The sequence below is a fragment of the Thalassophryne amazonica genome, chromosome 11, assembly GCF_902500255.1.
Source record: "Thalassophryne amazonica chromosome 11, fThaAma1.1, whole genome shotgun sequence".
Classification (NCBI taxonomy): domain Eukaryota; kingdom Metazoa; phylum Chordata; class Actinopteri; order Batrachoidiformes; family Batrachoididae; genus Thalassophryne; species Thalassophryne amazonica.
Genome location: NC_047113.1, coordinates 5,540,476 through 5,560,334, shown reverse-complemented (window position 1 = coordinate 5,560,334; position 19,859 = coordinate 5,540,476). Strand labels below are relative to the sequence as shown.

At 42.6% G+C, this 19,859-nt stretch overlaps 1 protein-coding gene across 1 annotated transcript in view; it reads right to left on the bottom strand.

Annotated features, from left to right (window-relative positions):
- Positions 1 to 7,645: 7,645 nt before the first annotated feature.
- Positions 7,646 to 19,859, bottom strand: part of gpc3 (glypican 3) — a 643,491-nt gene continuing 631,277 nt past the window's right edge. The window contains exon 8 of the mRNA XM_034181673.1: positions 7,646 to 7,948. Coding sequence (XP_034037564.1) covers positions 7,773 to 7,948 — 176 coding nt within the window. The 3' untranslated portion in view covers positions 7,646 to 7,772. The remainder of the gene's footprint in view (positions 7,949 to 19,859) is intronic.

The window sequence follows — 19,859 nt, the reverse complement described above, 5'->3', positions numbered from 1 at the left end:
TTGCAATGCTGCACACTTTTGTGCAATGCACTTTTTTTTTTTTTACTAAAATTGGTCATAGTGTTAGTTCTGACAAGTTCTGACAGTCAAGTTCAGCTCACATCAGCTGACTCCCTCATACACATTCCTCACAGAGCATCCTGTTTAACTGCCACAGCTGGCATAGCTGAATTGCCACCCAGCCCCACCCCAAGTCCTCCTGTTTTTAGGGACCGTCCACATGGACAGCAGTTTAGGTGTATCTGCAAAAGTTTTGTTTCATATCACCATTATGTCCACATGGAACCGGTGTTTTCGGAGCCCGAAAAATGCTACCATTTGAATATGGGTCCCAAAGTAGATAAATCTCAAAATGCTGCCTTTGCATTTGCACGTGTACAACCAATACACAACTTTTGTGAAACAATGAGTCATAGCCCCACCTCTCTAACCTCAGCCTTAACCCCTGCTGCAAGACGCCACGTTAAACAGCAGCAACAACGAAGGGCTACAGATTTGTATTCATACTACAGAAGCTACTGAGCTTTTTGGGGCCACCACCTGCCTGTACTTGCTTCAGATGTTCTTTAAATTGGCGGAGATCTGAGATTTTGATATGGTACTAGTGTTGTGACGAAAATCTTTCTCTGTCGGGTGTCTTGGATACTGCGCCTGAATATGCGCCTATTATATCGCCTTATTTGGAACAACACAATTCCCAATCAACATTCTCTTCTAATAGTCAATATATAATCCAGTGCGGCTCGAAGCAGATGTTCGACCCCTTCTTGTGGTGCTGACGCCTGCGTGGATGTCTCATCTTCTTTATATTATGTTGTTTGATTTCCTGTTTTCTGTTTCTTCAGTTTTGTAAAACTTTGCAAAAACCTTGTAACTGTTAGAATGGCCTAAGCAGAGGGTCACCCCTTTGAGTCTGGTCTGCTTGAGGTTTCTTCTTCAAATCATCAGAGGGAGTTTTCCTTACCACTGTCTCCTGCGTGCTTGCTCTAGGGGTTGGGAAGGTTAGACCTTAATTGTGTGAAGCACCTTCATGTGATTTGGTGCCGTATAAATAAAATAAATTGAATTGAAATTGAAGTTTGACTTTATCATCAGTCCAGCGCCTCAGCTTTTGCTCTTGCTTTAGCATTTGTGTTCATCTTCTTCTTCTTCTTCTTCTCTATGCACATGCTCTGTGTCTTCCTCTCTGTTTTCTTTGTGGGAGCGTTACAGCACCACATACAGGCCTGGCATGTATACTACAGTGTTTTCAGTCATTTTCAGAGGGTTCATGTGTATGTAGATATTTACTGAAACTGTGCCATGTTTATGAAACACTTTTTGAAAATGACAAAGAAAAAGATTGCATAGGCAAAAAGGTCTGTTTCCATGTGGACAAGGCCTGACTTATTTGCTGTTATTTTGCTGTCTCTGCTGCCTGCCCTGTTCTGCTGGTCTTGCTATAGCCTTTCCATGCAGGCACGTGGAATGACAAAGAGAAGAAGGAGCTGAGCCGGAATGCGAGGCTCTAAATTTTACAGTCGTTTTACGCTCCTATTCTCACATATGGTTATGAACTTTGGGTAATGACTGAAAGAATGAGATCGCGGATACAAGTGGTGGACATGAGATTCCTCCGCTGGGTATCTGGGCTTACACTCCTCCTGCACAGGGTGAAAAGCTCAACTATCAGGGAGGGACTAGAAGTAGAGCCGCTGCTTCTTTGCATTGAAAACATCCAGCTGAGGTGGTTCGAGCACCTGGTGAGGATGCCCCCTGGTCATTGGCCGTGGGAGGTCTTCCAGACACCTCCAACTGGGAGAAGGCCTCGGGGAAGACCCAGGACATGTTGGAGGGATTATATTTCCCAGATGGAAACAAATAATCGGCAGAAAATGACTGAATGAATGAATTTTAATATTCACACAGTAATATTATTAGATACAAGAAATGGCTGATTTATGAAATAATACACATTATTTCAAGGTGGGTCGGGTCAAAACAGGAAAATGTTGATTTTTCTCTTATTTATTTTGCCAATCTTATGTATTACCCCGAGCATGGGGGCACAGCTGTTAACACTCTAGTCTCACAAGAAGGTTATGGGTTCAAGCCCACCCATGCCTGCTCTCTTTGCCGACCTGGAGTGGTGCCAGGAAAGACAACCAGTGTAAAATGTGCCAAATCAAGATGCAGATCCAAACAGCTGAAAGCCACACGCACGCCTCCAGCACATTGAGATTTCATGCACTCATAATCCAGTCCAGAGTCACCTCATAAAACACGAGTCACGCTGACTTGGAAACTGCGGTGCTGAGTCAAGAGTGACTTGACCGGGACTGGACCACAGACACGGCTTTACAACTGGATTGTGGCCGTTCTTTAAAGGCATGACATTTTGTATATTTTTGTTTTACAGATACTCATTAAAAAAGACCACTATTGAGCAAATAGGAAGTGATTTTGAATTTTCACTCATTTCTCTTCTTGCAGGTCATGATCAGCTTATCAAACACAGGTGCGACTAATAGCATTAATAATGGCTTCATTCTGTGTAGGTGTGCTGTTGGCCTGCGACTGTGAACGTCAGCTCATTACTGCTATTAATTACACGTGTGCTTTTCCTGCTGCCATGAACACACTCTGTGCTCGGTGTCAACTCAGATGGGCGGCAGCACCAAATACACAGCTGCTTTTCAAGCACATTATCTACGATCACATACTAAAAAAAAAAACGGAGCTGGAATCCATTTCTCACTGCATTTAATTCTGAAATTTAAACCCAGCAACCAATAAAAAACACTCGTCTTTTGAATTTGAAACAAAACATACCATCAACTAACTGACTAAATACAAAGGTCAGACCTTGAGTATGTTTGAGCCCAATGCGGACCACCATAATAAAATTATTTTACACATTTTTACACATATTTATATGTTCATATAACTCCTGCTTTACACACAGTGCTAAAGAATGAGCTATAAATTTTCAGCAATACTTTGCTGACCGGCAAATACTTTAGTCGAAAAATCACGTTCATGAAATTAAACATTTTGAAAATATGACACAAACACAGAGAAGCTGTACAGGCTGACTGGAAAATTATGCTGCATTCACATGTTGACAGTTTGCTTGAGACAGAAAACCAAGTGTTGCTTTTTTCTTTCAGTGACAGGAATGATGGAAAACTCAGTCAGTGCTGACAGTGGCAGCTCCAGAGGTTTATTCTTAGTGGGATTAGGTGCATGTGTGCTTATTTAGTGGTGGGAAAACACAATTTGTATTAAACGTGCAAATACACATTTTAAAGTAAATTTCAAGTTCCCATGATATACATGTTCAGTTTACACAATACAAAATAATAATAACAATCACTCTTCTGACAGCACACCAGTGGTGCCGGTAACACGTTATTCTAATCTGACCGCTTTTTTCAGTAATGAGTAATCTGTCACGTTAATCTTTCCAGATCAGTAATCAGATTAAAGTTACTTCTCTGAGTCACTGTGCGTTACTATTATTTTTGCATTGTGGGCAACTTGCAGCATTAAACTTGGCCCATGGGCAGGGGGTCGGGGTTCGAATGAACTGCCCACTTTGTCCGCTTTCAGCGAGCTGCGAGCTTTTCGTTGTTTATTTGGATCCCCAAGCTGCAGCTACTCTTCCTGGGGTCCAACAGATTTACAAATATAGTAAATCAAAAAATACATTAAAAAATATATAAAAATAAATGAAAATAAAAATCACGTATCAAAATCAAAAACATATCAAATCAAATTAATCATCGTCTATACATGGTGAAAAGGTTGACTCAGATTACTCCTTATACCGATAAACACTGTTTCAGAAGTTTTTTAAAGAAACATTCATTTGCAATGAGTTTGATGTGATCCGGTAATAAATTCCCGTACGCAGTTTTCTGCAGCACCTAGTTGAAAAGCCATCCTCAACTCTCAAAGCGCAGTGATGACAGCACACCTGCACCGAGCTTTTTTTATGCTTTTTTCCCTTTGAGCCACTGTGTGTCCTCGCTAAAAACAGCTGATCCGCGGCACATTAACAACTAACACTTTTTTCCACCCAAATGCGCCTAAAAGCTCTTTCTGAGGACGACATGACTTAAACAAACGTTGATAAAACTTTCTTACCTGTCAATCTGGTCGTGTTGTCAGCACAAATAAATGTTATCCATTCTTTGTGCTCAGACACCAAAGCAGGGGCGAATCCAGATGGAAAGGGGCCATGGAGTGGGGCAGGGATGCAGGCCCCCACAACAACCCTAGATTAAAGGTCCAGCCTTTTTTAACAACTATTACTACTTCTACTTATAATAATAATAATTTCATTACTAAAATATTTAGAGAGAATTTAAATATTACATACACATACACATAAGAAATGTAGGTTAGAAATGGCAAGTTTTACTGTTACAGTGCTGTCAACAGTTAAATATGATTTTCCTTATTTTATTTTTTATAAAACAAGTATTTATGTTCACTGAAGTCAAGAAAGGGTGACTATAAAGTGAGTATTGGCAAAATTGGTTGTCATTTTCAAAACAGGGAAAACAGGTTATCGTCATCATGTTGAGGTGACAGTGTTGTTGGCAGCTGCTAAAAGTAACTAATAAAGTAACTAGTAATCTAACTTAGTTTTAAAATTGAGTAATCAGTAAAGTAACAAAATTACTTTTTCAAGGAGTAATCAGTAATTGGATTACTTGTTCAAAGTAACTGTGGCAACACTGCAGGACACAAATCTAAATCACAAAAAAATTAGAGAAATCTTGCACACACACACACACACACACACACACACACACACACACACACACACACACACACACACACACACACACACACACACACACACACACACACATACATATATATAGTTTAGGACAGAGGCTGCTCTCCTTTAGGTGGCACGATTCTCCATTAGTATTTATGAATGTTTTACTGTTGTTTAAGGCCACATATAACATGAATGAGGCCGAATGGTGCATGAAGAAGGATTTGAATAGCACTCATAAAAAAATCTGAGCCGCACTTGAACGCCTCATACAGCAGTTGGCACAACCGTTCGGCCACAGCACATGCATTCCACAATCACGTCGCACTCGTGCTGGAAACCCAATCGAACGGCGGTGGAGATGAGGTCGTACTGCTATCTGACCATAGTCACAACATTTGTACAGCATATCATCCGCAGGTCGGACCATTCGTACCGCAATCGAGGTGCTGCACGCAATGATAGGCCATGTCGAACCCTGGCCGAATGTCGTGAATGAGCTAGACTTCACACCGGCAGCCGAATGAGGGCGAATGGTGCCCGAATGGCCATTTGACCCACACTCAGTCAGAATTGAGGTGCCACCCGCGAACTTCCAACTGCAGTCGCAGGACACTTAGAAAATGTGGGCCCAGTCACGCGGCCAGCACGAGTGCAGTGCCAAGGACACCATTGTCGTGCGATTGAGGTCGCGAAACCTCAAAAGCTCAGTGTCTCATGTCCGCCCTCCGAGCAGTACGAATGGCGTGCGAATGTGTTGCGTCCCCCCCGAGCAACATGAATGGCATGCGAATGTGTCGTGCTCCCTTTAGCAACAGGAATACTGTGCGAGTGTGTCGTGTCATCTGCCCCCAGCAACAGGAATGGCATGCAAGTGTGTCGGCACCCACCCCCCACGATCCAACATTGTCAAGGTGTGGCCGAGGTGGCAAAAGCTCGAACGCATTTTTAATTATTTCAACCTGGAGCCAAGCAGATGGAACTGCCACATACAGTTGAATGTAAAAGTTTGGGAACACCTGATGATTTCCATGGTTTTCCTTTATAATCATTGGTTGTTTGGATCAGCAGTTTCAGTTAAATATATCATATAACAGACAAACAGTGATATTTGAGAAGTGAACTGTAGTTTATAGGATTTACAGAAAGTGTGCAATAATTCTTTAAACAAAATGAGGCAGGTGTGTAAATTTGGGCACCCAAACAGAAAAAAATACATCAATATTTAGTAGATCCTCCTTTTGCAGAAATAACAGCCTCTAGGTTTCCGAGCATGAACAGCCTGCTTAAAATCACACCACAGATTTTCAATAATATTCAGGTCTGGGGACTGAGATGACCATTCTAGAACATTGTACTTGTTCCTCTGCAAGAATGTCTTAGTAGATTTTGAGCAGTGTTTAGGGTCGTTGTCTTGTTGAAAGATCCAGCCCCGGCGCAACTTCAACTTTGTCACTGATTCATCAACATTGTTCTCAAGAATCTGCTGATTTTGATTGGAATCCACAACTTTAACAAGATTCCCAGTACCTGCACTGGCCACACAGCCACACAGCATGATGGAACCACCTCCAAATTTTACTACAGGTAGCAAGTGTTTTTCTTGGAATGCTGTGTTCTTTTTCAGCTATGCATACGGCCCTTGTTTTGTCCTGTGTCATTGTTATGTTATGTCCTGTGTAAGGAGGTCAAGGGTCAATGAGCTTACCAAACCAACTTTGTGTTCCAATAATTAATGCTAAATGTATTCAAATCAATAAAATGACCAGGGTGCCCAAATTTATGGACCTGCTTAATTTTGTTTAAATACAGTAATTATTGCACACTTTCTGTAAATACTAGAAACTTCATTTCACTTCTCCAATATCAGTGTGTTTGTCTGCTATATGATATATTTAACTGAAATTTCTGATCCAGACAACCAAACCAATGATTTATAAAAGAAAATCATGAAAATTATCAGAGGTGCCCAAACTTTTGCATACAAGTGTGAATAAGGTGAAGAAATCAGAGACTTTTGGTACAAAAATAACTGGGTTTGCAACAGAAAGACTAAAGGTTCTGAAAGGTCACAGAGAGCAGTAATGATGATAAATCTGCCTGTAGAGCTACAACGAGTTTCCTGTTTTCTACCCAATATTGTGAAAAATGCTTTAATGCTCGTCGTACATCTTTCGATTAAACAAATTATCGTAATAATGTGTTTGTCTTCCGTCGTCGTCCATTGTCTGCCTCTGTAGCTGACAGTGATCCTAAGATGATGAGTAGTCCTGTTTTTCTCTCATCCACATGTGAATGCAGCACGATGCCTTTGTGGTAGCCCTCGAATACTTTTTCCTACAGGGCCGAAACCTCGAGAATAAAGCGCCGCTTTCACAAAAGCAAGCAAAAATCTGTGGCTGGAGTGAAAACACTGAGCTCAGGTTTAATATAAAATCAGTGAGCTATTACTTAGGACAACAGGGTGAGACAGTTATGGGACAAGAACCATGCGTTTTAATGCAGTGAGACTTTCTGCTCAGTCTGTCTGCAGCTGATGTTCAGTACAAACTGCAGGTAGTTTCACTGCCAAGCAGGAGAGCGACTGCAGCTGCCTTCTTCTTCTTCTTGCATTTTATTCCTGCACAGTGGGAGCATTATAAAAATGTCTTGTGGGTTTCTGTTCTCCTGGCAGCTCCTCACGTCCACGCTCATGACAGAACCCTCATCACGTCAAGGCCAGTATGAGAGCAGCAGCGAGCAGCAGAGCAGAGGACAAAGTTCTTATTTACACCGTGCCAGTGTGCTTTAATGTGGCGAATGCTTTATGACCAAAAACAAAGATTCTCGCTGGGACACACAGAGAGAAATGTGTCGTTTGATGTTCATATCTGCTGGCACAAGCCAGTGAATCTCACGTTGGGAAGCAGATGTGTGTCACGTTCTGCAGGGTGTGTACTGACTCCTAAAGAAAGCGGTGGATGGCAGCGTGTGAGTGCAGGGTGGCGGTTTCCATTGCTGATCAGTGGTGGCACAGGAGGAGGACAGCGTGCATCACAAAGAGGGTCGGGACTGAGCAGCTCCCCCGCAGCAGGGCCGCAGGCGAGGAAGCACCTCCGACCCCAGCTGTGGCCAGTCGTGGGGTCAGCAGCTGCTCCTGGAAGGTGAAGTCCTCCATCGCCAGGTTATCAGCCAGGTCTGAGCGAGAGAGAGAGGAAGACGTGAGAGAGGAGGGGAAAGAATGGAAAATATGACAAGCAGGAAAAAGGACGGAGACAGTTTGAAAAAACACGGTCACAAATGCTTAAAAGATATGCGCGGTATGTCTGTGCTGCTTTTGCGTGATGTCTTACACAGCTGTAAAAACAGTGTTACATGGTCAGAACGAGGGAGCGCCGCGCCGCGTATATCCAGATGTTACATGTTATTGTGTGAGATGCACACAGAGTCACACAGATTTATGTTTGACTGAGTCTGGCTGCTGAAATGTGGATTTAAGAGCGAAATTCACAAAACAGAAGAGTCGAGCAGTTTGCAGAGAGAGGAACACCCGCGCCTGACATGTGTGACACCAAACCATGCAGATCAATTGTTTGTGGCCGAGTGTGAGACACGGTCCTGGATACATCCATCAGACACATTTCATGTTTTAGAAGAATAAAGCTGTTATATAAATATGAATACAGACTAGGATGTTGACCCGTGGGGTACCACAGGTTCTAGATGTGGTTATTTGTATGATACACGGAGGACAGCTGACTTTTGGGGAAAATCTGTTTACAGATATGCTACATTTTTTAAGGTGTGACATAGAAAATGTCTTGGTTTTATAGGTTTAATCTGTTTTCAGTTGTGTTCACTTTTCTATAATTTTGTCATCAATAAGCTTTTCTGAAGCTGTTGAGACACAATTGTGTTGTTTTGTCCGGAGTGTGAACATGTTAATTCTGGGTTTGGGGTCACATGCAAACAGAAAATGTCCAGTCTTGAATCTGCTGTCTGGGATGTTAGAGGACGGGCAGACTGATGAATTCTGTCAGGTCTGCAGCAACGTCACAGGCTTTTATTTTGAAATACAGGCTCTTATTGTGGAAGTGCGACATAAACAGGCTTGCTGTTTTCAAAAATGACTGACTTCTCAAAAAATATTGGTCCGATCATCTTGCTGTTTTCACGATTTGAATCCTCATGAAAAAAAAAAATACATAAGTATGCCAAAGATGACAGTCAGCTCTTTGTGGATCTCAATTGGGTGCCGCAGTCTTGTTTGAGGGCAGGTGCAAAAGGGGTAAAATATGACGCATTATAACATAATTTCTCTACTTCCAGTGAAAAAAAAAAAGTTTTTGGGCAAATTACATGCAAACAAAGTGAAAATGCCAAAAAAAGTGACAATGCGGTGGAAAGAGGGCATGTTGTGCCCCGACATGTTTGAGGCAAAACCACCTCAAACTAGAGGTGGGCGATACCGGGAATTTTGGTATTGATCCGATACCAGGTAAATACAGGCCCAGTATCGCCGATAGATACTTTTTCATATTTAAGCTTCATAGATCCAAAGGATCCAAAAGACCTAGGATAGAATTTCGCCAAACATTGTACGTGACAACAAAATACTTTATTATCACAATCAACATTTTTGTTTAAAAAATATCACTCAACACAACTTAAAATCTCCTGAGGTAGAGGGCTGACAAACCACAATATAAGGGTGCACTGCTTCGTGTTGTGTGACACAGCGCAGCGCTGCTCTTACAGACAGAGAGTAGACTTTGATGAATCTGCGTGTGCAGCAGTCTGCGTGCGGGAGAGAAAAAAGCTTGAGTATGGATCTTTTTACATGAGGATCCTTCAATATCAATACCAGCGTTGGTATCGATATTATCAATATTAGGATCGATCCGCCCACCTCTACCTCAAACATGTTGAGGCAGTTTTGCAGGCGACAGAATGGCGCTACTCTGGCTGGCTGTGTAGGCTAACACTTACAGACACAACATCTCCCATCCGCCTTGTCTTTTCTTCTCTACCAGGAACCGAAAAAACCCCACTTTTCACGACTGCTTCGGTGATTGCAGCCAAAAACAAAACAGTACACAATTTTTCCATGTGAAGGTATGCTGTGTATATATTGCACAAGGTCCCAAATAAGTGGTCAAATCCCGCGATATCACGCAGGGTCCAAAAGAGGCTGCGGTGCTGTATTGACGCTCTGGATACAAATACACACAGAGACCACTTCCCTTTTATTATACGGATGTCCCACTCCTTTCATCATTATGGAAGTATTTCATTTCGTGATCTGTTTTGTTAGGAATAATTAAGGTTAAAGCTTTACAGCTGAAATATATAACTGTGTAATAAGTCTGTATGACACTGAGTTTGACCTTTTAAGGCCACCTAAAGTCAAAGGTGACATGGCTTATAGAAAGGTGATATATGACTTCATATTATGCCACATTCACACCGGGCGTGACGTGAGCGACAGGTTGCCTTGTAATCCCTATGGAACGACGCGTTTTGGCGCCAAGTCATGCAGCGCAACGCGATGGGCGCGAGTGAAGCGATGCGAGTGAAGCAATTTTGAGCGATTGGCACGTTTGTGGCGCGCTATTGCGTTGCATCACGTCACGTTGCCCTCCTCCCCAAGTTGAAAAATCTGAACTTTTTTGTCTCGTCGCGCCGCGATGACCAATAAGTAAGTAAGTCCCTTCGGCTGCTCCCTTGTTTGCACTCGGGGTCGCCACAGCAAATCCAAGGTGGATCTGCATGTTGATTTGGCACAGGTTTTACGCCGGATGCCCTTCCTGATGCAACTCCACATTACATGGAGAAATGTGGCAGGGGTGGGATTTGAACCCAGAACCTTTTGAATTGAAACCAAGCGCATTAACCACTTGGCCACCACCCCTGCAGGGACTGAATATGTAGTGACGTGGAGATGTCTGGAGTTTAACTGAAGATGTGAACATGTCCTGTATCTGGTAGCAGCCTGTGAGCAGGACTTATGTCTCTTTTGTCCTTTATTTCACAATTATGACAGCTTTTGGAGTGAGCAGCAGCACCACAGCAGCGGGAGCGGAGTTTCTTTCTCTTTTATTTTACGTGCGCGCGTGAGGAAATCATCCGTGGAGATTATTTTACTTATTAACTACACAGATGTATAATAAAGCAAATGGTGACTGGTTTCTAAACACAATTATGACAGTTTTTTTGGGAAAGAGCGGGGAGCAGCCCCGCAGCAAGCAGCGGAGTTTCTTTTTCTTTCTTTTTTTTACGTGCGCACGCAAGCGAATCATCTGTGAAGAATATTTTATTAATTAACTACACAGATGTATAATAAAACAAATGGTGACTGGTTGCTAAACACAATTATGACAGAGTTTTTTTGGGGGGAAGAGCGAGCTGCAGCAAGCAGCGGAGTTTTTTTTTGTTATTTACATGTGCATGTGTGAACGGGACAGCTGGTCCTCAAACTGGGTCCTGCAGAGGTGGAAGGACCGCTGAAAGCAGCCATCATCCAGACGCAGCAGTGTTGGAAGTCTCACGGGACATGCTCAGGTCTTCTACCATTCAGAAGATTGTGACGGCTTTGGGTGACTTTTCAGTCGAGTGAGTATCCGAGAAATTGTGGAAGAGCTTTGCATGTCACAACATGTCCTGTGAGACCAACACGGAGGTGCTTTCGTTCCGTACCATTAGTGGCTCCGTGGCGAATTCCTCCACTCCTGTTTTTTATGACAAAATCTCCTTTAACAGTGGAATGTGCCAGAAAAGTGCTCATGTCCACCTTTTCTGCCATTTCTCTGGTAGTCACACGACAGCCCGGATCAACACAGCCTTCACTTTGGAAATGATCTGGTCGTTTCAGCCTGTCGATGGCCGCTCGGCGCGCCCTCAGCCGCTGTGGGCCGTCTTTAATCCAGTTGTAATGCTCCTTAATGTGATCCCCATAAAATTGTCCCTGAAGGCCATCTGAATTTTCCGAATGGTGTCTACCTGGAGGTCTCTCACAGTTTCTGGAAAAATTTGATGCACCGCTGCTCCAGCCATTCAGACATTTCCCTCACAAGGAAAATCCGCAGAGGGGGCTGGACCACTCCTCCCACAAGGCGTGCTCACAGGCGAATGATGCAACCGACAGGCGTGAAAAAAACTTACGCATGCGCATGAAGGTTCAAGCTTGGCTGATGCAATCACTCGTGATTCAAATCCATAAGGTTATTGCAAAAAATAAAAAGGTCCGTTACTTTTCTAACAGACATTGTATATAAGCACTGTCCTAAAATATTAACCTTTGCCTTGTGACCTTGACTTTTAAATAATTTTTTTCAAAATTAAATCACTTTGTTGTTGGCTCTAATCTTTAACTCCGAAGTTTGGTTCAAAGTGGATCAAAATCCTTTGAGTTATTTGGTTCACACTCACAGGCACACGGTACCGCAGCAAAAGTGCCTCCGTGATGAAGCCTCACAGGACATGTTGTGGCATGTCCAGCTCGTCCACAATTTCTCAGATATATATAGTCACACGACTGAAAAGCCACCGAAAGCCGTCTGAATCTTCCGAATGGTTGACGAGCTGGGCATGTCACAACATGTCCTGTGAGGCTTCATCACGGAGGCGCTTTTGCTGCGCCATCAGCTTCGTGCCGATGAATTTCTTTTCATGGCAAAATCTTCTGTCACAGTGGAATGTGCCAAAAAAGTGCTGATGTCCACCTCTTCCGCAATTTCTTCGACAGTCACACGATGGTCCCACATCACCACAGCGTTCACTTTGGAAATGATCTGGTCATTTCAGCGTGTTGATGGCTGACCGGAGCGTGGCTCGCTCTCCACCGTTGTGCAGATGTCTTTAAACCGGTTGTACCACTCCTTAATCTGTGTGATGCCCAGAGGATCGTCACCGAAAGCCATCTGAATAATCCGAATGGTTTCCACCTGGCTGTCGCCCAGTTTCTGGAAAAATTTGATGCAGTCACGCCGCTCCAGTCGTTCTGCCATTTCCTTGCAAAGAAAAAACAGCGAGAGACTCCACCCATCCTCACACAAAGGCTGCTTACAAGCAAATGACGCAACCGACAGGCGTGAAAAAACTCACGCATGCGCACGAAGGTTCAAGGTTGGCTCATGCAAGCACACGTGATTCAAATCCATCAGGGTTTTGAAAAAATAAAAAGGTTGGATACTTTTCTAACAGACCTCGTATATTGATAAATGGCAATGTAGACATGTTGCTGGTCCTCCATCAGGCGTGGCTAATTGTTTTTGCATGTAGGTGGCCATTTCCTTATAGATTATTTCTAGCAGTAATGATTAAAGCTGAATTCTGTAATAGATAAGTATTAAATTATTGGTTGCCCAGTAACCATAAAAGATAAATAGATAAAGAGAATAGATTAAAGCATTAAATTACTGGTTGCCCAGAACTTAAAAAAAATGGTACCAGTTTGTTCACCATGTCATGAGGATTCAGAATATATATAACTTTTAGGGCTACATATTATAGTTTGCAAGTTTATACTGGACAGACAGACAGAATTAGCCCTTTATGTATATAGATGTGAAATGAAGGAACGATTAAACATGTCCACAAAGACAAAGTTCAGTCAGAAAGACATTTGCACATTATTATACTGACACATACAGGACTTACCGGCAGGCATACCGTGCCAGAGCTACCTCAAGGTTCTGTCATGTGGCTCAAATAGTTTCGGATCACATTTTGACGCCATCGGAATATGTAAATTATATTATATTAATTATCCACCTTACCAAATGAACTCAGCTCAAAGACAAAAGTCTCACTCTCTGTTCCTTTGTAGTGTGATTATTTATGTTATGTAATTATGTATGTAGTTATTGTTGTATGTATGTATGTAATTGTCCTGTTCTCTGTGTTTTTAATTTAACATGTCATGTGCACTAAGCCGCACTGTCAGCTGGAACTGATGAGAGCATGAGAGCCCACACACACATGTGCATTGCTGGAGTGTTGTTCCTGTTGTTGATGACAAGACATATGTCCATCAACTGAGTTGTGAGTACACAGCGGTCAGCTGTTCCAGCTGCACACTGCACTGGACAGTGATCGCATTCCGGGATCCTCAGCCACACCTGACAATGTTGGATGATGGTGTGTGTGTGGAGGTGGGGGGGGGGGGGGGGTGACGACGACACACTCCACACACCATTTGTGTTGGGGGGGCACTGCAGTCTTACATGCCATTTGTGTTGCTTGATAACGGCACACTTGTGTGGCCCTTAGAAAATTTTCACAGACAGCGCGAATGTGGTCGTCTGCACTCCACTATCATGCCTGGAGCGCGAATGGCGAGTGGTACTGGATGTTCGTGTTTGGCACCTGGAATTTGGCCGGCACCTGTGGAGAGGAGGTCTAATGGGCACTCGCAGGGCACTCGCTGTTGCCACTGGTGTGGGCGAATGGTTGTGGTGACAGCTGTACGATGGGTTTGAGGCGGCTCTGATTTTTCATGAGTGGCATGCGATTCCTCCTTTGTGTGCCAGTCAGCTTCAATTGTGTTGCGTAAAGGGGCCCTAAGGATTTTTTTTAGAAACCTGCTGTGCAAATTAATAATTCTGATGTTCCTCTTGCACACATTTCTACACTCTGTCTTCCGTGTTTTGGCCTGATGCTTCCTTTCCAATGGGACACACGAAGCTACGTCACAGTGCTCAGCAGTGAACACTGGATTGAGTTGAATTTTGTCCATGGTGAGTCTGATGTCAAGTGGTGGTGTGCTCTCACAGCAGAGTGTCGTGCATAATACTAGAAGGGATAGCAAACCAGAAGTTACAAAGAAGTCCTAATCTGAAGTTGTATAGTGCAAAAACAACAACAACAAAAAAACAAAGCACCTTGCTCACAATGTAACTAGAAAGATCTAAAGTTCATACTGATCAACAAATAATTTGGTACAAATGAAGTCACAATGAAGATATTAGGAATTCAAAAAACATGTTTACTGTAGTATCTCCGCTACAAGTGTGGCTCGAGATTTTAAAGTATTTGTGAGTAACCTCATGATAAAATCATAATATGAAGTCATGTAGTAAAACAAAACCTCTTCCTCACGGTATCTCTTCAGTCAATGTAGCTCAAGAGATCTAAAGCTCATATTGGTCGGCAAATAGTTTGCCATCATTATTCATAAATGAAGTCATAATGAAGTCATAATGTGACCTCACTGCTTTTGTATACCTCTCTCAAAATATAAACTTATATCTCATTGTGCAGAGCACTCAGCCATCTGACACCTTTCATGCAACGTGCGGAATTCACATATGGGTTGGATATTTGGTCCATTGGTTCAGCCTGTGCTCTCAGCAAAAGTGAAATGTACCACATGGTCCACTTGGAACCAGACACAGTATCAACTTTTCAAGCAGACATCTCGTCAAATGAACCGAGCTCATAAACGCACCATGATCCGAACAAACGGGGCGTAAAAGCACCATAAGGTACCACTGACCTACATTACACTCATGTATATATAATCCCAATACTTTCTCCACTGCTTCAACAATTTTAAACTCCCTCCTACATTTAACTAATAGTTGTTTGTGCAGATGTTTTTTTTCTTTTACATTAAAGAATGCTGTTAGGAGACATCGTTAACCTCAAACTGTCCCACAGGCAGCTATGATTAATATTTGTGGATAACAGTTGCGTTCCCTGTGCCGTGGAGCAGAAAGACTGTTGCTCCTTTGCGGTGGGGTTTGTTCTACTTTGGATAAAACTCTGAAATGACGTCAGGGGCACTGTGGAGAATGTTACTCTGTCTGTTGTATATCAGCGATTGACCCACGGTCTTCGCTGCAGCGATGATGACATCCTGACAGAGTTCACCTCCACTTTTACAGCTGCTGAAACGATGCCCTCAAGCAAAGCTCATTTTCCTGCAACAGTGCTGCTCAGAAGTAGACGGTCATTACACGAGGAAACTCCCGGCTGTCATCTCGTCTCCTAATATGGATACACGGCAGACAGTTTGCAGGAAGCTTTGGTTAGATAGATTTTTGCCAGTGAACCCTCCTCTACTTCAGGCAGGCTGCACTGATTTCACAGTCACCTGCTGCTCTGCATCCACAGCTGCTATTCTTCTGACATTGAGCAGAGCTTTTCCTCCTGTGTGGGTCTTTCTGGACACATTTTGCGCTGCTTAATCTGACAGAAAGCTGTGAGGGAGCCCAGAACAAGAAGGATAAGAGTTATAGAGCAGAACTGTGGTGAAGAACACATCAATGCACCTCTCCAGGAGTTTACATTCCCCCAAAACACACTCTTTCTCTCATTCACATGCACACATACAATCACATGCAATGTTATTTTTATAGTGAGACAATATTTGCTATTTTGCTTCTGTACCCCAACACAATGGAGTTGAACTGAAACTATCAGGTTGTGAATGAGATGTAGACATAATTAATTGGACATATGAGAAGAAATATGTCCCATATACAGTGGCTTGCAAAAGTATTTGGCTCCTTGGTATTTCACATTTTAATTTGTTTATACCATTTCACATATGAAAAGTAAATCAAGCTTCTCAATATAAAAGTTTCTAAAATTATCTTCCTCAAACTCAAACCCAAACTAAATCTGTACAACTTGATAAAAATTTATGAAAAATATAAATGACAAGATGATGGGTTGCATAAATAATGGGCCCTTTTGGTATAATACCTTTAATCAGTTTCATTGCCAGTTTTCTTCAGACAAGTCAGTGGATGGATACATGAACATTTCCAAGTCACTGAATGTGTCTTGGGCTTTAGTTATATAAACTATGAAGAAATACAAACAGTATGTCACCTTATGGTAAATCTGTGTGGAGTAGACAGTTCTCAAAACCTGAGTGACTGTGCAAGTAGGAAAAGAGTGAGGAGAGCCACCAAGATACCCAGACAACCCAGAAGATGTTACAGGCTTCTGTGGCTGAAGATATAGAAGATGAATTTCCAGAATATGGAAATGAATTTCTGTCAGGAAGAAGCCCAACATGTTGCTGCTCTTGAGGAAGAATTACTTTGTTTGGTTGCTGCTGCAGCTATCCTGCAGCGGAAGACAAGGAAAGAAGCAAAAGAAGGTTCTTAAACAGTTGCTACTATTCACTACTTTGGTTCTACTACAAGAAATTTAGCAACACATTTAAACCATTTGCAAACGCTTACAATTGTTGCAATTGTTTGCAGAAAAATTCTTTCCAACAAGAAAAACTGTTTTGTAACCTTTTACAAACCCTGCTGAAGCCCAAAATTTGCAGCGTTCATCAGCATTTGCTGCTCCATGAGCTATTAGCTTTAAAAAGTTTTTTGTTGTACAAATACTTATGAACTTCACTAACCTTTTCCATATTTATATTCCATATTCCTTATATTCCATTATTAAATTAGCATTCTCATCTGCTGTACCTAGTGAGAGTCATCCAGTGGTAGGAAGTGACTGATCTGTTTTGATCACAGGGAGCAATCATGAAGCCTCGGGCTGCTTTTGTCAAGTAGAAAGAAAGAAAACGTGGGCCTTCGTCTCGGGTGTCTGCTGTCCACAGTCCCTACACTGCCAGGCATAATCTAAAATGGGGAAGGAGGCAAATAAATAAACCTTCAACGCACAGAGAAAAAGAATCTCCAAATTTCTTTGCAGTTACATCAGTTGAAAGTGAGCCAAGGGACAATTAACTTTTTTCCTATCCTGTGTCCTGTGACATGGCAGTGGGCAGACATTCTTCGGGGCTCTGAAAGAACGATTTGTCACTGTTGACTGCGGTGCACTGTACCGCCGAGCCAATTAAGCTTAAGGTGCAATTCGATACAGCTTTTATATACACTGTGGACAAGAGCAGGGAGGTGGAGGGGTTTGGTTAGAGGGACAAGTGCGTCTGCATTTGTGTTTGTGTGCGAATGATTGAGTGGGGTGTGTTCGCTTGTCCCACTGTGTGCGATTGTGCAAAAGAGGGCGACAGAGTGGGAGAATATTGTGTGGTTTGCCTTACAGCAGCAATAATGAGCGAAAAAGGTCTCAGAGTGGGAAAAGAGGCTTTCTCGCTCCTTTAGACACGTTGACATGAACAGCACCACAGAGGGGCCTTGTTCTGCACACTTTAAAAACAACAACCCAATGGGGACGCGACACTATACAAACTTAGATCGCCCACACTCCAACGCAGGGCCGCGACTAATAATATCCTGATATAATTAGTGATGAACACCTGTGCCTGCGTGTGCAGTAAAGTACAGATGGAGTGAGAGTGAAAGACAAAAACGCTCAGAAGAAGGAGTCGATGGAGCCTGGATTTCCTTTTGGGGCCCTGTAGGGAGGACCCAGGACAGTGGAGTGGGGGTGGAAGACAATTAGACCAGTAGATAGAAAACTCTCAGCAGTCCCGACTCTGAATAATGTGACCGATGTGGGTACTTATGGCTTTCTGTGGAGCACAGCCCTCCTGCTTGTCCATTCAAACTGCTGCCTCTGATTCATTTTGAGGCTCCTCAAAGGACAACACCTTATGAGTGCAAGTTAAAACCCCAAGGGAGAGGTTAAGAGTCCACCCAGGGCAGGGAGTAATGTGTTCTGCCCAAGCAGCAACCTCTGGTGCTGAAAAATGAAGCCAAAGTTGAAGTGCAAAAACCAGTGCAGGCCCTCAACTGACCACTTGAGGCTGTCTCCAAAAGTGAGTCAATCCCCATAGAGCCCCATGTTAAAATGTCCAGTGTTACATCAGAACTAAACATGCTTGTTGCCTGGTAGGAAAAACGTTTTACTCTATAGCTATTGGTTTTTAAGCAATAAAGTTATGGATAATTAGCGGTGGGGTTGCATTGAGTAACAGTTTGTGTGTGCTGTCCAGGCAGTCAGTCATTAGCAGAGGCCACTAGCTAGCATACTAGCTGTGCACACTGCTGTGCTTGTACTTTCAAAGCATTGTATTAAGCTTGAACAAATATTTTCAAACGCATTGTACACTCATTGTAAACTGTTGTAAACTGTGAGCGGCTGTGTGAAAGTGTGCAAAGAAAATTGTGAAATGTTCAGGCACCTTGACAGTTGCACGCATTTAATCACTGCACTGCCACACAATTCAACATACAAATGCGACACGCTTTTTTCCGCTGGATGCTGCACTTTGTGCTGCTGGATACTACATTATATAAAATAATTATTTTGTAGCAGATTAATAATTTGCTTTCAGAACTTGGCTGATGAAACCACCTCGATTCGCACCAGAATCACAGAGGAATTTCTACAGCTGCAGCTTTTCTCGTGTGCTTCATGACGAAACAGTTGCATGTTCATTCCTTCTTATGAGTATCTGTATAATTATGTTTATTATAGATTTACATCTCATCATAATCGTTCAGATGCACTGTGCTGACACACTGACTTGGGACTCCCCCCCCGCAAGCTGGCTGCACGACCACATGTTGCTGCCCCCCCACACACACTCACATTTCCATTTCCTTTCAAAGTTTAGCGTACATAATCAAATGTATATGTGCGGTTGTTTTAATTCTGATGTTGGCCATTATTATGTTCAACTAGTAATAATTATGGATTAATTGCTGTATATTTGTCTGAGGTAATTGGGTGTGAAATGAATTGGCCTCTTCGGGATCAGTAAAGTTGTCTGAATTGGACTCGCACTGACACAGTGTTTTTGAATAGGTTGTGCAACGTTCACATGTAGTTCACAAAATTAATGCGTGCCAGAGATTTTGAACATTTCAAAATTTTCTTTGCGCACTTGCATGCAGCTGCGCACAGTTTACAATGTTTTTACTCTCTGGCACAGCAGATTACGTGTCAGTGCAGGGATCAAATACGTGCAAGTGTCAAGGTACCTTATGATGAGATGTTAAATCTATCATAAACTGAATTTTACAGATACTCATAAGGAATGAAAATACAACTGTTTCACCAAGCTATTACAATATATTACAAATAATTACTTTTGAGATGATTCCAAATGCGTTCTCGACATCATGAAACACACAAGAAAGCTGCACCTGGGCATTTTAAATGATCTCATTTTTGGACTCAGTGCTTACACCTTACACGAGTTTAAAAACTACCAATCACTTGTAGG